This window comes from Astatotilapia calliptera, chromosome 15 (assembly GCF_900246225.1).
Source record: "Astatotilapia calliptera chromosome 15, fAstCal1.2, whole genome shotgun sequence".
In the NCBI taxonomy this organism is placed as follows: Eukaryota; Metazoa; Chordata; class Actinopteri; order Cichliformes; family Cichlidae; genus Astatotilapia; species Astatotilapia calliptera.
The window spans coordinates 38,701,132-38,717,532 of record NC_039316.1 but is presented as its reverse complement, the minus strand read 5'-3'; the positions used below and the strand labels follow the sequence as shown (position 1 = coordinate 38,717,532).

General features: G+C 40.2%; 1 protein-coding gene across 27 annotated transcripts in view; it reads left to right on the top strand.

Annotated features, from left to right (window-relative positions):
• ptprfa (protein tyrosine phosphatase receptor type Fa) overlaps positions 1–16,401 on the top strand; it is a 361,887-nt gene that overhangs the window by 203,336 nt on the left and 142,150 nt on the right. For all 27 annotated transcript variants that reach the window (XM_026143460.1, XM_026143474.1, XM_026143473.1 and 24 more), the window contains one exon: positions 9,892–10,080. In XM_026143460.1, coding sequence (XP_025999245.1) covers positions 9,892–10,080 — 189 coding nt within the window. The remainder of the gene's footprint in view (positions 1–9,891; positions 10,081–16,401) is intronic.

Sequence of the window (16,401 nt, the reverse complement as noted above, 5' to 3'; positions counted from 1 at the left end):
GCTGCACATCTCGTATCTTCACACCATAGACAATTGCCTTCAGATGACCCCAAAGATAAAAGTCTAAGGGGGTCAGATTGGAGACCTTGGGGGCCATTCAACTGGCCCACGACGACCAATCCACTTTCCAGGAAACTGATCATCTAGGAATGCTCGGACCTGGCGTGAACTGAGGGTCCTGTTCCAATTTCTGTTTTGCCTATTCTGCAAATTCTGTGGCCGATCTGGGTCATCCTCGTTGAGATGCTGCAGTAGCTGGAGTTTGTAAGGGTGCCATTTGTGAGTAGCTAATATCCGCTGAAGCGATGTTCGACTAGTGCCACTCTCCAGCGACATGCGGCGAGTGCTACGCTGTGGGCTCTTGCTGATTGAAGCTAGGACAGCCACTGATGTTTCTTCATTACTGACAGTTTTCTTGCGTCCACATTTTGGCAAATCCAACACTGAACCAGTTTCACGAAACTTAGCAAGCAGTTTGCTAACTGTAGCATGGGAGATGGGTGGTCTCGTAGGGGGTCTTGCATTGAAACCTGCTGCAATGACCCGGTTACTGCGTCCACCAGATATCAACACAATTTCGATCCGCTCCTCATGTGTTAACCTCTTCGACATGTCAATGGCTGTGAACAAAGAGAAACTTGTAAATAACTCATGAAAGAATAAAGTTACGTTGAAACCAAGCACACCATTGTTTGTCTTGTGACATTACCAATAAGTGTGATGTGTCACATGGCCCTCTTCCTATTGAAGAAACAAAAGTTGTATCCAAGGTGGCCGACTTCTAAATGACCACCATGGTCACCGCCCATCTTGAGGAGTTTGCCCCTCACATATACTAATGTGCCACAAACAGGACTTTAATATCACCAACCATTCCCATGTTATTACGGTGTATCCACATAAATGGCCCACCCTGTAGAGTGTACAAAGGAAATCTGGGATGCAAAATAAAAAGGGATCTTTCTGCTTCCCAGCATGAGCATTGTTGTTTCATGTGCAAAGTATTCCCTGGCAGCCACAGTCACTGTGGGAAAGTCCTTTGTGAAAATGATCCCCGTGTGCCATGTCAGGTTGCTGAGAGACGGTCTGCCTGCTGCAGGGCTGCAGAGGTGCAGTACATGTTTGAAATAATCAGGAGAATTCTCCTAACCTGGCTGCTCCTGGCTTTCCACCACACTGAGGTCAGAATAAAGTTACTACATGATCTGGAGCCCACTGTCTATCAAAGCTGTCTACTTTTACACAACTTTCTTTTCATCAGCTGAGTAACTTTGCTACCTTTTTACCAAAAAGAACTAAACTGATGTCCACAGCTCCCATTTTATATGCCAATAAAGTCTAAACAATATTAGCAAATGGAAGTGTTGCATACTGCAAAAAACAAACCAACAGAATGAAGTGGGCCAAATGGCTTTTGTCTTATAAGAAGTATCAAAAATATCTTTACAAATACAATCTTACCTCAATTATGAACCTCTAAATAGTCAGTTCAATGTTGCTTTATGTCTGTGCAACCTGTAATCAACTTTGCAATCATTATCTTTCTTACTGAAACCTGATGCTAAAAATCTACCTTGCCTGCAGTGATTTCTTCTCCTCTTGGCAGATGTAAAATTGCTCATTGCTGTCGTCACCAAAGCTAAATTGAGATAGAGAGAGTTTTGTTGTGTCAAAGAGCTTTTGTCAATTGTACGACAACAACGTGAGGCCCATGTTGTCCGGTCAGCTGCTCAAGAATAGCTTATAGTTGTTAAGCTGCGGGATCAGCGCGCACAGCGATCTGTAACTACGAAAACACTTTTTGGTATTAAACTACAACACATGTCTGCAGACAGCCTTTAAATGAATAAGGTGCACCTGTTGGCATTTTATTGTTTTTATAAAAGCATTGAATGAGCAGCCAATAACACTACTGTATACTGTTACAAAAAACAGCTTAAAAAAACGGTAATATTCTGGGAGCTGGGGCGCCAAAATACGACCGTAAAATAACAGAAAATAACTTCCTCATGAAAATACGGTTATTTCCAGTAATGAAAATAGTTTGTTGCGCTAATTTTACATGGGATTCTGCCTTTTCCAAGTGCTTTTAGACATTAAATTAGGAACATTTTAACGTGATCAAACAATGAAATTACCTATAAACAAGGTGAATACGTAAATGTACAGAAATATACAGTTAAATAAAAATGGATTGCATGCCCTGGGACAGAGGCGAGGCTGCCATATCGCACCATCGGCCCCTCTGGCCGTCACCTGTAGGTGAAGAGTCTTGACCACGGACACAAGGACCAAGAGTGTCCGAGGCGGGGCTCGAACCGGCAACCTTCTGATCACAAGGCGAACTGCCAACTCTTGAGCCACGATCGCCCTGAAGAGCAATGATAATAATACTTATGTGATGTAACACAAGCTTATAGGAATCATGTTATATACTTTTCCATAGCATTACATTTGAATTCAACAGTTCGATCTTTCAAATAACAGACAGATATTTGTGAAACCATGATACATTTGTGAATCTGTATCTAAATATGCATATGTACAGACAGATACATTTAATAATCATGAAAATTATGTTTTATTAAGTTACAGTGATTTAACGTTAATTTACATTTGAAATGTGAAATCAGTCTATTTACGTAACTTTAATGATCTTCTAGAAGAACAGAGCAAAACTGTAAAATGCAGTAAAATACTTTTATATTAGGATTTTTTCCTACAGTGCAGCCGCGACCTTGTGGTTGTTAGTTCACATTCATTGGCCGATGCTTAGCATCATGTTATTATGTGTCCCAACATCCAATGGCATGTCACATTGTTTTCATGGCCACACCCTCACCCCAGGTGCAGAGGCCTATTTCTTTGTTGTGAATACTTTGAGATTTGTATTAATTGCAAGTCCTACCTCTACATTTATTTTTTAAAATATATAATTAGCACAGCGTGCAATGTTTTATGTTTTTATTCCTATTAATTATATTTTCACTTGTTACCTCTGAATTATTGAATCAGACCTAGATGACATGAAATCAGCAAAATTATAATTCAAATACTCCTTTAATTATTGATTATTCTCATTAATTTCCGATCATTTTATATATTTTTCCATAGTATTACATTTGAATTTAACAGATCATTCTCTCACATAACAGACAAATATTTGTGAAATTATGATACATTTCTGAATGTATTTTTACAATCTAAATATGCACATGTACAAAAAAATATATTTAAAAAACAAGTAAATTGTGTTTTACTATATTTACAGTGATGTTATGTTATTTTACCTTTGATATGTAAAATCACAGCCTACTTATGTAAATGTAATGATATTCTAGAAAGACAGTACAAAACTGTAAAATATACAGTAAGATACTTTGACATTACTATTCTTTGGAACAGTGTAGCTTTACTCCCAGCAGATAAACATTTGCTGACAAGAGTTTGAAGATGACTGTCTTATTAAAAATTCAAAAACTGTCTTTTTGTGATCTAAACATCTCAGATTTTTCTAGATATCTGTATAACATCCTGAAAGGAGGATGTCTTTTTAAAGGCCATTACTGAGCAGAACATGGATTGGTGAATTTGTAGTTTATTGCATTTCAAGACCTATTTTCTTACTCCAGCCCACCTGCTGAACTCAACCCCATCTCGCACCATCAGGTCTAATCAGGGTTTCCTCTGTGTTTATGGAGCTGTGGCTGCTGGGAGGTGTGGTTCACCTAAATACCTGGCCACAGCACAACACTGAGTTTGGTGTCTATTGGCTCTCATTAGCTGTGCCACTTTGCACCAATACAGTGGGCAGGGATGCACCCAGGCTGTAGCTTTTAACTGCCTCTAACAGTGTATTAACCATTAATTCAATTTAAAGACGGAATAAGAAGGTCTTCACCTTCCCATTGCACAGAATGACCATAATGCACCTGTGAATCACTGATTACCTGGCTGGCTGCTAACAATTTGTTTTCTAGCCTCTGTTGTGGGTCAAAATCTCCCACTGAACTGTTACCACCCCACCCGCTCCAGTTATTAAGTCAGCGCAGCCTACTCATCCCTGTTGTGTGACTTTATTAAGGTGAAATTAAGCCCACAACTAACTTTAAATACCACCGTTTAATAAGGCCCACTTTACAATTTTCAAATTCTGAACTAATAGCTTTAAAATTGCTTAATAACTCCTATATGTCTCATGCAGAAGGACGATAAAATGTGTATCCAGCCCCATCTGCTCCTCGTTACGTTACTTGCTAATCGGTGTTATTAGTCCGCAGCATATGGAAACTGCCTCACCAAATGGAGTACATACTGACTTTTCTAAGCAGGAAAATATCAGTGCAAACTGATTTGAAAGCTCACATATAGAGCAACACAAATCCATAGCAGGAAACTGATTGAAGTGTTAAATTCATTGAAGTGGAAAAATCAGTTTTGTGTGCAACTTGAACTGTCTCTGAGATGAACAGTGAAATGTTTCACTCCACTGCCAACCTCTCCTGCATCGCACCACATTCAGTATTTATTTGAACATGCTGGTATAACATTAGTGTGGCATCTTGATGCCTCAGTTTGAGCTTGGCGTTAATTACCTGTGCAACTCTGCAGAGCTGCAGGCTAACTGTACAATACTGTACTGTACTAGCAATGAACTTTGTGGAATCACACAAGAACCTGAAGCAGGTTTATAGTTAGCCATGGGCAGGTGATCCCTGTATCATGTCACTCCAGTTCTACATTAATAATCTGCCATATCCTGTATGGACTTTTTAAAAACAGCCCCACTGTGTGTTCCTTGTTGTCAGTTGCATTAGACATCTCTGTCAGTTGCAGCACTATCATATTTTCCTTAAAGACACACAGCCTGGTGGACGATGGGCTCAATTGCTTGTTTTGAGTTTTATTGTATGCAACATGCTGCTTATTTTCTAAATCCAGAGTAAAATAGACCATGACGCTCTGCCCTAGGGTGCCTACTGCACTTCTGTTCACTCGGTTTCAAATCAGGTGAGATTGTTGTGGTTCAAACATTCAGTTCAAGGCTTTAAAAACAGGAAACAAATGAGGCTACATCCATCACTTAAATACAGTCTATGGTTAACGATGCTAATATCCCTTTGCTTTTTTGATTTTTCTGTGTGTTACATATAGACAACTACTGATTAGCGATAATATCTCCTGATGAGATCGAGGCTTGCTGATGATTTCCTGCCTTAGTTGTCAGAAAAGCTTTGGGACTCACCTTTTCATCTATTCACTTCACTGTTGACTCAGTTCGGTGTAAATTGAAAATACTGTTCACCTAATAATGATGCAGTTTTCCTTCTTGACAAAACCTCCATGGATTTCATTTAAGACACCTTTTAGGGCAAAGTATTTCCATTTGAGGGTGAAGAAAATCCACTTCCTCAGCTGAATGAAGTGAAAGCGAATTACTTTAACGTTCAGCTAAGAGCCTGAGCTCAGCTCAACATTAGAGGCTGTCAGAGGTGCAGGGTGTGAAGCTGTTAAGCTTAGCGAAGTGATGGACTGTCATATTAGGAAAACTGTTTCAGTGACTGACGCCCACCTCAATGTGATATTTTTTATAACGCTGGTATTTTGGCAATTTAAATTAAAAAAAATCATAGTTTTGTGTGATTATGGTTTTTCGTGCATTTGTGTTTTTGTAAAGTGTTGGGTTACTCTTCTTCCTGCCAAAGAGCTGATGTAAAGAAGGAGCAAGCCAGAGTGATTGACAGCAGTGGTCAGATGACACATTTCTTTACAGTAGGCTGTATGTAAACAGTCTTTGACTGACAGCCAGTCAGCTGGAGCACAATGCAGTCTCCTCTTGTGTTTCAGTAATGCAATAACAATTCTATCCTATCCTATTCTAACAAACTTTAATACAAAATATTTCTCTCTGAGTCACAGCAGATTGAGCTGTAGAGCTTAAAAACACAGTCATTTTCTCCTCTCAACTTTGTGCCTCTTTTACTGCACTCGCAGAGCACACGCATGAATATCAGGTGTCTTGGGAGGAGTGCAAAATCCATAACCAGCTTTGCTCTATTGTCATGGAAAATGTCAAAGATTCAGTTCTCTGTAGTCGTTAGCGGGAACAAAATCATCTGAGACAGGATGCTGTAGTGGTTACTCGGTTTCAGGCTGCATATTTCAGCTGTCTGATAAATAAATACAAAGCCTTTCCAAACTCTCTCAGCTTCCTGGGGAAACTGCGAATAACCTTCTACTGTTGTGTTCACATTAAATCTGTAGGAGAGTTGCCACTAATCGATGCAAATAGTGGCCGATATGCATCCGCTCGAGTTGAAAATATCTTAACCTCAGCAAAGAATTTACATGGTACTATGAGCTGGATTCTCCTGAGACCACCTTGTACCAACCAGAAATGGAGGACAAGCTTATTGCCACCATTTGTGAGCAGCGGGAGCTGTTTGATTCTTTTAAATAGAGACTGGAGCAAAGGGCAGAGCTTTAAGAAAATAAAAGGCAGTGGGACTTCCTGGTAGGTTCTGAGAATCTGTTACTGTTGGATATTAAGGGAAGGTGCAAAAACATAAAAAAAAGGGGGGGAGGGAGCCCTGGGGGCTGTAGTTATGCTTATATCATAAAGTGTGTAGTAAACTGTGTAGTTAGCAGCGAATGCATTTATGAGTGTATTGCACAATAATTTAAGTAAAATACTATGAATACATAGACACTACAAGAAGTGTAGCAGATATTTTGGAAAGTCTGTTAGTGATCATGTTTATTATCATATTATTGTTCACTGAAAAATCCTTCATGAGGCACCAAAATTGAGAGGTCTACTTCAATGAACTGTCTGAAGTGAAGCCTAGCAGGTGACTGGCAGCCAGAACCCTAAAAATACATAACTGTAGTTCTTAATATAATCTGAAAAGTAAGTTATAAAGATTGTAAAGATGAAATTTCCTACAGTTTTGACTTGGACCAGATTGTAACCATGTCTTTTTCTACTGTAAAGCTGGACATTTACCATATTTTTTATACATAAGGCGCATTAAGCAAAACAAAACAGTCAGATAAGTCAAACTTTACTCAGCTCCTTCTTGCTTCCTTCTCTTCTGTACCATTGATTCATTAATGCTGAATCCTCTGGCAGCTGCTCTATTCCCATGTTGTTGCAGTATATTAATGACTAACCTCGTATTGTTCTCCTGATTGAAGTTTGGTCCATTTACAGCATCCTGCCATACGATTGCATTTGTCTCTAACCATCAGGAACCCTCACGTTAACTTTTATCCAGTGGAAGAAAGTTAGCTTCATCCTCCAGCTTCACTGTTTATGCTAACATAGCTGTGTTTCTACCGATCACGTAGCACATCATTATATATCAGCTAGCCAAACTTCAGTAACCCTACAAACGTCACTGCTGTTTAGTTTTCTGTCTTCATTTTAATAAAATCATCAGCGTTGCTGCTTTACCAGGTGTAACAATTAAGCTACGATTTTATTAAAGATGAAAGAATTTAGGTTTTAACTCTCAGTGATGCTGCAGTGTTCGTTTGACTTTGGGACCTGAAAGTGACGGCGTTTAGGACCCAGATTACTCCGCAAGGCTCCTGAGTACGGCAGCCATAATGCTCAGACAATCCATCAAGCGGTGCGGCTTCGTAGCTTACAAAAGTCGTACTAATACTGAACCTTATAGTCCGAAAAGACACGGTAACCATCTAGGATTGACTCACTTTGGAGCCAGCCCCAAGTGGCCACTAATGGAATTGCAGTTTTTGGTCCCTTTTGCATGGGCTCCATGTTTTGCTCCCCCCTGTTGCCAGCAGAAACCATGACAAATGCCTGGTCTCATTTGCTTTCTGTGTGGAGCAGAGAAGCTGTTTGTTGATGTTGAAAATCTTCCAGCAGCTTTGAGGCATCTTGGCTGTCACCTCTCTTTCGTTCCCTGGGGTTTTCATTTTATACGTGTCACCGCAGTATCTTTCCTTCCCTCCTCACAACTCATTCTAAGCTCTTTATTTTAGGCTGTCATGGCACAGTGAGCTCGTCAAAGTGTGAGCTAAAATGTTTGAAAAATCTGCATCATGGTCTTTTAGAGTGTGACACAGGGTCTTCTCAGGGTAGTAGGCTTGTCATGCTACAAGGGTTTCAAGCTCAATACTAAGGAAAATACTCACTACTTGTTATCATGTCAAAAATTAAAGGGACTTTTTTAAAAATAAAAACTAGAACAGTACAAACAATATCAGTGACAACCATATTTTAAGTTGATTGATGTAGTGCACAATACATCAATGTAACTTTCAGGTTTATATCAAATATTTAAGATTTTCTAAAGTACTGACAAAAAATAGACAAACATATTGTGGGTATATAGTTTCAATTAGATAATGTAGCAGTAAGTGAGTATAATGTATACTGCAGAGGCTCACAGCAGGAACGTGATGTAAACTGATTCAACTTTATACATTTGGTCATTTATAATCTTGCATTGACCTGAACTTTTGACTTGTGCTTTTATTTGAATCTCTTCTGTGTGACTTTGAATTGAATGAAAACATGTAGTGAAACTTGAGGATGTTATTGAGAAGTTATCTTGGATTGCTGATCACAGAAACCATCCGAACCTCTGTGGAGAACAGCCAAAATGTAAAATGTTATATGCTGACAGGCACCAAGGAAATTATACTAATGTTAAATTAGATGTTAAATGTGTGCAGTGGTTTTTATTTGTGAACTAACTGAGGCAATCTAAATGACAAAGAAAAGATTTAAGTTTGTCTTAAGTGGCTGACAAATCGTAATGACCCTTCAGGCCTCGTATGTAGTGCCACCTCTCACTAGCTGCTCTGTACTTTGCTTCATGCTGAACTGATGAAGAATAATGAAAAGAGCTGTACCAGAGTCGGTGCTTGTTAACCTGCTGTGTTGAAATGATTCCAGCTTTTTGCAGTTTCTATCGGCTCGCTGATGTAATTATCAGCTAAAGAAACTTCTTTTAGCTGGAGGTAATGTCTGTTTTGTATATTGTTTCATATCAATGTATATCAAAACTCTCCTGTTTGTAGAGCTTTGATGAATTTGTTCATGCTGTTTGCATATTTTTGTTACAACAAGAAGGTAATTGAAGTAATGGTTTCCTAATTGATTTGTGTATGTATACTGCTTCTTGCTATATGGAAGGATGGAGTATACATTGCTTGTTTCTTCCACTCAGCAACAGCAACTTCTATCAGCATGCCCTGCACTCTTGTGGGGTGAAAGATGTGCAATGCCTGATACTGAAATCAGAAAAAAATCCTTCAGGGTTTGATAGTTTTGTAGCTGAAGGTTCAAGCAAACTTCCAGAACCTTATTTTCTGTTATTTACCCATGAAATCGTTTTTATGTTGAAACATCTCTGCAATGCTGTTTTTAAGGAAAGATTACAGATTAGAAATCTAAATAATTGCGGTTTATTGTATGAGAAAAGCTCAAGTAGGTGTGTAAAACTGTCCTTCCTCGGAGGCACGGACAGAGGTGTGGAATGGGATTTTCAGCCTGTGATTTTATTACATTTGGTCTGTAATTTGGCAGGATTGTGATCTGACTGCATCGAGCGTGTCAGATTATGTGTGCTTGGTAGGAGCCTTTTTCCGTCACAATGCATTTTACCGGCAGTGAAATTGCATCGCCCTTGCTCTCGTTCACACAGATCCATGACGAGGAATTCTGTGGTAGGATTAGTCATGCAGTGGCCCCGCCATACTTACATTAGAGCTGGATTTCACTGTGTTTGAATTTCACGGGGGGAAACCTTACAACCTGAAGGTTTGTGGAATGAGCAGAGAAAATCTGACAGAGCCAGGCTGAGACTCGTCTGTATCGTGTCCAGGAGTGCTGATGTGTGTTTGTCTGTCTTACAGAGGACCAGATACCACACGGCTTCCCCACCATAGACATGGGCCCCCAGCTGAAGGTTGTGGAAAGAACGCGTACGGCTACAATGCTGTGTGCAGCCAGCGGAAACCCCGATCCAGAGATCTACTGGTTCAAAGATTTCCTGCCTGTGGATATTAGTAGCAGCAATGGGCGCATTAAGCAGCTGCGATCAGGTAAAGCAATCATCTCAGTCGGTTCACACACAGATTTCTGTTAAGCAATGAGAGGCACAGGATTCTTCAGGCGTTAATCATTCATTTTTAATTAGTAGAAAACCTGTTGAAAAGGTGCAATCGTGAGAGTTTGAGGAGAATCCACATATCATAATAACACTGCACTGTCTGTGCAATACAATATTTATATGTATTGAATGAGAGTCCATTTATGTTTTCACCAACAAGAGGGATGTACTAAGGAGTGTCAGAGTTGTCAGTATCACGGCTCTCCCTTCATCTGGTTAGAGCATCGTACTAACTTGTATCGGCTATGCAGACGTGAAACGCACCAGATTTTTTTTGTACTCTTAAGTGCAACATATGAATTCATATGGAGTTAATAAAGTTACAGATAAATACAAATATGTTTACTCTGTGCTCTGTGCAGCTTCATATATATATAATCTTTAAAAAAATAAATAAAATAATGGATATTCCAGCCCTATTTTAAGTGACGCAGAGGGGAAAACTGCTTCTCAGGCCTTCTGCTGTGACGCTTCAATTGCAAGTATTGTCTCGAGTAGATGCAATCAGTTCCAGCAGCCCCGTCGGAGCTGGAACATGATGCAGACTTTGAGATACTGACATAGTCTCAGAGGAACAAGCCTGAAGAAGGCAACATTCAGTTGCTCCATTTTTACAGAGGAAGAGTGAAACTGAAGCAGCAGCGAAAGTTGATGAACGCTGCTGTAAAACCAGTTATCTCTAACTGGGGTTTTAGGTTTGGTTGAGCGAGTATAAGCAAAGAGAGTCTGGCTGAGTAGTGGACCTCTCCGAGCCTGGGACTTCTCTGAGCCATTTAACAATTCCTTCAGATATTAGCACCCAGGCCTGTCAGTGTCATACTGTTAGTGTTGAACACAGTTTCTGTTTTACTGGATATACTGTAATAAGTCTCTTAATGGGATTTGGTTTGTGTTTACATGCATTTATAGACTCATGACCATAGCACAGACGACTGATCACAAAAATGACATAAAAAATAACAACACTTAAGGTGAAGTGGTAAGCAACAACTGAAGTTGCTAAGAGTAAAGTACACATTAAGCAAATGATGGAGGCTAATGTTTCCTACTTTGAACAGAACCTCATAGATTCAGTAATTACCTGAGCAGCACCTGTGCAGGATTATTGGCGTGCCAAGAGTGCTTAAGACCCCACAGACGGTGATGAATGTTAAAGCACAGGCAGCCCTGTAAAGCAGCTCTGTGAGGAGGCTGCCAGCATCCAAAGAAGCAGATAGTGCATCTCATTCCACCAATCCGGGCTGAGCAGCTCACAGCAGAGCTGGATGGCTGAGTAACCGAGCCCTGCGCAACCTATCAGCTGCCCTTTCTGCTCACTTTCTGAGAGAAAATAGAAATGTTTGAGTCTTGCCAAAACTCGTAAGCACCTACGCATCGTTGGATCGGCTCTTCAGGTTCAAACATCCCTCCCAGCTTTGCAGCAGTGCTAAAAAGCCGATTTTGCATCTCAGCGGGCCCGGGGCCCCTCTTGAGGCTGCTTGCATCTCAATACAGGCTGGAGACGAAAGGCTGAGAGACATGCTCTGGGACATCGCTGACACTGAAGTTCACCCCCAGGATTTTCCCAAGTCACAGTCAGGGCCTCAGGTAGGGACAAAAATGCCATATATTATTAACTGAACAGCACGGCAATTTGTTTTAATTTGGTTCATAGAGCCCCACTGTCACATGGAGTCCCTCTGCAGTCGAGCACAGATGGCTTCCTTTATTGGAAAAATCAGAGTTATCCAGTGGCACGCCAGCAAAGTGAAACAGATAAAGTCAGCCCCTCAGAGTTATTCAGATTATTTGTTTCAGTAGCTTTCATTATAAAGAGGAGTGACTATATTAGTTCCTTTTAAATGCCTTTGATCCATTTAAAACTTTAATAGCTTCTTTCTTTTTCAATCTGAGGCCTTTGCTCTGTTTGAAGAAAAAAAACATAAAAATCTTCTGCATGGTTTTTTCCTGCCAATATTTCAATAAAAGATGTGAAACCAATGAGGGACAAAGTTTCAGGATGAGATCTGACTGTCCGGGGGGAACAATGAGACCCAGAGAAGAGGAGCGATGCGACAGCCCTGCAGTAAACGTGGGGTGCAACGTTCACCTCCGAGTCACCACAAACCTGCGACTCAGCTGAACACTGCTGCGAGTCACTGAAAACCTCTGAGACCACGTTTTGGAAATCAGAAAGAAATCAACTTTAATTTGTAGGTGAGACTTCACTAGCAAGGACCACAACCTTCCTACTTATTACTGATAATGTTGTTCTATAAATGAGAAGCAACACTCTCAGGGAGCGGCTGCTGCTTACGTAACACCTCAGTGGGGACTGAGCTTGATACAGGCAGGCGGGCTGGTTTATAGACGTCTTACAGGAAGGGTTTGAGGTGTGATCCTGCTCATGAAATCTGGAGATCCCACTTCAGTTATTTTTGCTGCCAGATGTTCTTAAACTGGTATTTCAGTCATGTAGAACTGAAGTTTAAAATGGTGAAGATACAGATTTGAAACCAAAAGAAATCCAAGCAAAGATTATCTGACTTTTTTTTCTTCGGATCGAGCTTACAGTACACAGAAAATCATTCTTCTGAATATTTCCAACTATTCCAGCCTCAGTCTGTGAGGTTCAACAAGAAGACAAATAAGATCAAACACCTGATAATCTTGTAATTCATCCAAATTCAGTGAAGACGCAATAATTCAGTGTGCAGTTGTTTGTTTTTGGTTAACCCCCAGAGACAGCAGTGACACCCCAAAGTGCCCACCTTTCTCAGAACCTTTCCCATCCCAGCGCCATCTTCTGTTCACACCAAACGTCCAATAAATTGTCCTTGTGGTGCAAAGAACAGAGAAGTTTTAAAGTGAGTGATTTCTGAAAACACTAAAGACTGTCCTCTTCAAAATCTTTCCAACAAGAGGTGAAACTTCATGTTGAGAGTGACAGTGAGCACTGTGCATAGCAGTAGGTGTTCTCCAGGGAGGGGAGAATTATTTTCTGTCTTCCACTGTGATTCCTTCAATTCTGTGACTTTGAGTAATTAGGCATCAACAAGACAGCACCACCTTAGTTTAAAGACCTATAAAGAGTAAGGATCATGTCAGTGCAGCTGGATGGAGCTGTGAACACAGCAACACAGTAGTATCTGCTTGTCTAGCCAGCCTCAGGAGCAAGATGTAGTCTGATTTGTCTCCAGATTTTATGACTCTGTAATCGCCTGATCTGAGTCAGCGACCACCTCAACAGATAAAAATGTTGTGTAGTCTGAAAGCAGCATCATTGCTCCGCATTGAAACCGATAGATAACATCAATGTCAGCCCCTCTAACAGCCAGTCAGATGATATGTTTTTGCTTCATTCTGCTTGGAAAAGGAAACTGAAACAAAGCTGGAGGTTTTTACTTTACACAGTTTCATACAAGGACTCTGATGTTCTCAGCTGATATATGAAGATAGAACTGCACTCACTCTTGGTGGACTCTACTTCAGAAACAAAATAATCCTTCCAATCCAAACATTGTGAAAATATAATAAAACCGTATTATTTTTCACAATGCTGCCCTGAATCTGTCATAACAGACTTCCTGCTGCAGTGGGATCCATCCAGCTGTCAGGCAGCTGTGAGAGGGAAGTCATGGCAGGTCTCGGTAATGTCCAGCCCCGCTTTCTGGAAGCTGCTGATGTCTCCTTCATCAGCTCACGGGGCCACACAGCTTCCAGGGCTCCTCTTCACCACCTGTATCTGACACTTTGTTTTCCTGTCAAAGCGGCTTGGTTTATTATCCAGATCAGGAGAATCTGCATAGTAACCATCCCTCTCTCTCGTCCGTTTGTTGCATATGACCTAATATGCTCAAATGGTTCCTTTTACTTACACCAGTAAATTACAGAATGAACAGCAGCAGGCTGAACAATTAACATTATGTAAATAGGAATTTGAGTGTTGTGTTTGAATAACAACAAGCTGTAATTGTAACTGAACTCTCCTTAACAGCGTCTTAACCAGCTTCAAGGGGTGAAGATGAGGTTCATGTAGCTGTTGACCCGAAATTTCATTCACCTACAATAACAGTTTGCTTAACTGCAGCTTATTAAAATCAATTATCTCCATTAAAAGAGGAACTGTTGGCAGCTGTCTGCTTCATTTGCTCTCTGCAGGCCAGAATCTTTCATGTTATTATTTAGAATTAAAGATGGTTTTAACAAAGTGGAAAGTCCACTCTTTGCAGATTCATGTGTGCATTTCTCAAACAGTTTAGTGTGCTCGTAGCCTTCTTATATGTCTGTGATGCAATAACGATGTTGACTATCAGACAGCTCCAGAGGCTATTATACGTATAATCATAGGCTGTATATAAAAGATGGACACTGCAGTTTTGGTACCATCTTGGCTTTAGACACGAGTGATCATTTCTGCTGTTCTGAGAAAGTGACTTGCCGATTGAAACATAGCGTTTTGCAAACTTTTTCTTTTAAATACGAAAGAAGTGTTTAGTGAGGTCATGGATCTAATGAGCAGTAGGGTCATTTTGTGTTTGGCCACTAGAAAGAATACAGATTATGTACTGGTTTCATTTTACAGACTCAACTATTACACCACAGAGTGAAAGGAGCGCATCGTTTGTATTTAACCAGGAGGGTTTGTGTGCTTCTTAAAAATAGAAATACTTCATCTCTCCTGAAATAAAGAGGACTGATACAACCTGGTGAAACCAAAATAACTCAGAATTCTTCAGGGTTGAATTATAGCCAGAAAGTGGAATAATTAGTCATCGGCAACCAAACTTTAAGCGAGGAATTATTGATTGAACCTTCACATTAAAACTGCTGAAACTGGCCTAAGCAGTCATTAGAAGTGTAGAGCTGTTAGTTATCAAGCTTTATGTTATCAGACAGTGACACACTTATTTACAGCCATGCATTTGTGATAATTAATACATTTGTTTAAGTGTACGTTATTATCTTTTATTAGCTATTGTATGAAAATACTATCTAAACTGAGCTAAAGGGGAGACACTAAAGAAGAACAGGATGAAAACAGATTTGAGGATGAAACCACTGAGCCAATTTCTGCTTTTGGAAGGGAATTTTGGAAATCTCTAAAAGCAAGAAACAAATCTAATTTTATGAATAAATTGCTCCATGGATCAGCCTCTGAAAAAATTCCTCTGTTAAAACTTCCAGAAAACAGAAGGAAACAAAAGTGTTGATTGGCGACTTCAAGTGGGAGGAAAAAGGCACTTTGAGAATGGAAATGGACGGGCTGACCCCTGAAACCCTACAAGCCACATTCATCTTATATATTCACATATACACTTTAAGCACTGCCTCTTATCCATAGACACTTATTTTGGAATCACTAATTAACACAACAGGATGTCTTTGTACTGTGGTAGTTAGCCAGGATACCTGGAGGACACATATGCAGGTACAGGTAGAATATGCAAAAGCCATGCAGAGAAGCATCTGCTATCAGGTCATAGCGGCAAAATTCTAAAGTAAAATTTTCATTCACCTGTGAGGGAAGCAAAACTGTCTCAAAGTTAAAGGCAGAGAGGAAAGTACAAAAAATCTACATTTTCACCACCATGTCTCCCTTTAATTAACAACATTTCTTTATAAAAGAAGACGATCTTAATCTTTGTCTCTTGTCATTATATCTGCCTTGACTGTTTAAAACACAACATTTAATGTGTAGAAACTAATGTCAGAAGCATCCATACTGGGAGAAACAAACCTCAGATCATGAACGCTGCACAGACAAAACATTGATGAGCATTTAGATGACCCAAATAAAGTGACAAGTGCTACAAAAATACATCTGTAGTATGCTAATGCACTGTGCTAATTATGAAGCTAGTACAGTTCTCAGCCACTGACGCAGCAACGTAAGAGCACATTTCAGGACGCATGACGGTTTCTGTGCATTGCATCAGAGGGAGAGCAGGCTGTGTTCTGCAGGAGAACATGAAAAAGCACCGCGAAGCAGGCCTGTTGTTGGTGAATGAGGGTCAAGTGTTTGACAGCTTGGTGCTTTCAGGGAAAAAGCAGGTGTGGGGTTTTATGATGAGTAGCTTTATGATCACAACAGGAAGCCAGCTCTGTGGCGCAAGTAGCCAGGTGTGCAACTCAAATAAGTACCGTGTTACAGTAAATAAGTAGATGCACAAATGACAGTCTGCCAGTCGGAGCTGTGTGAAGATGCATTACTGAAACTGTTTGTGCTTTCCAGATCTCGTGGGGAAAATAAATCACGTGTCTAGTGAAGAAA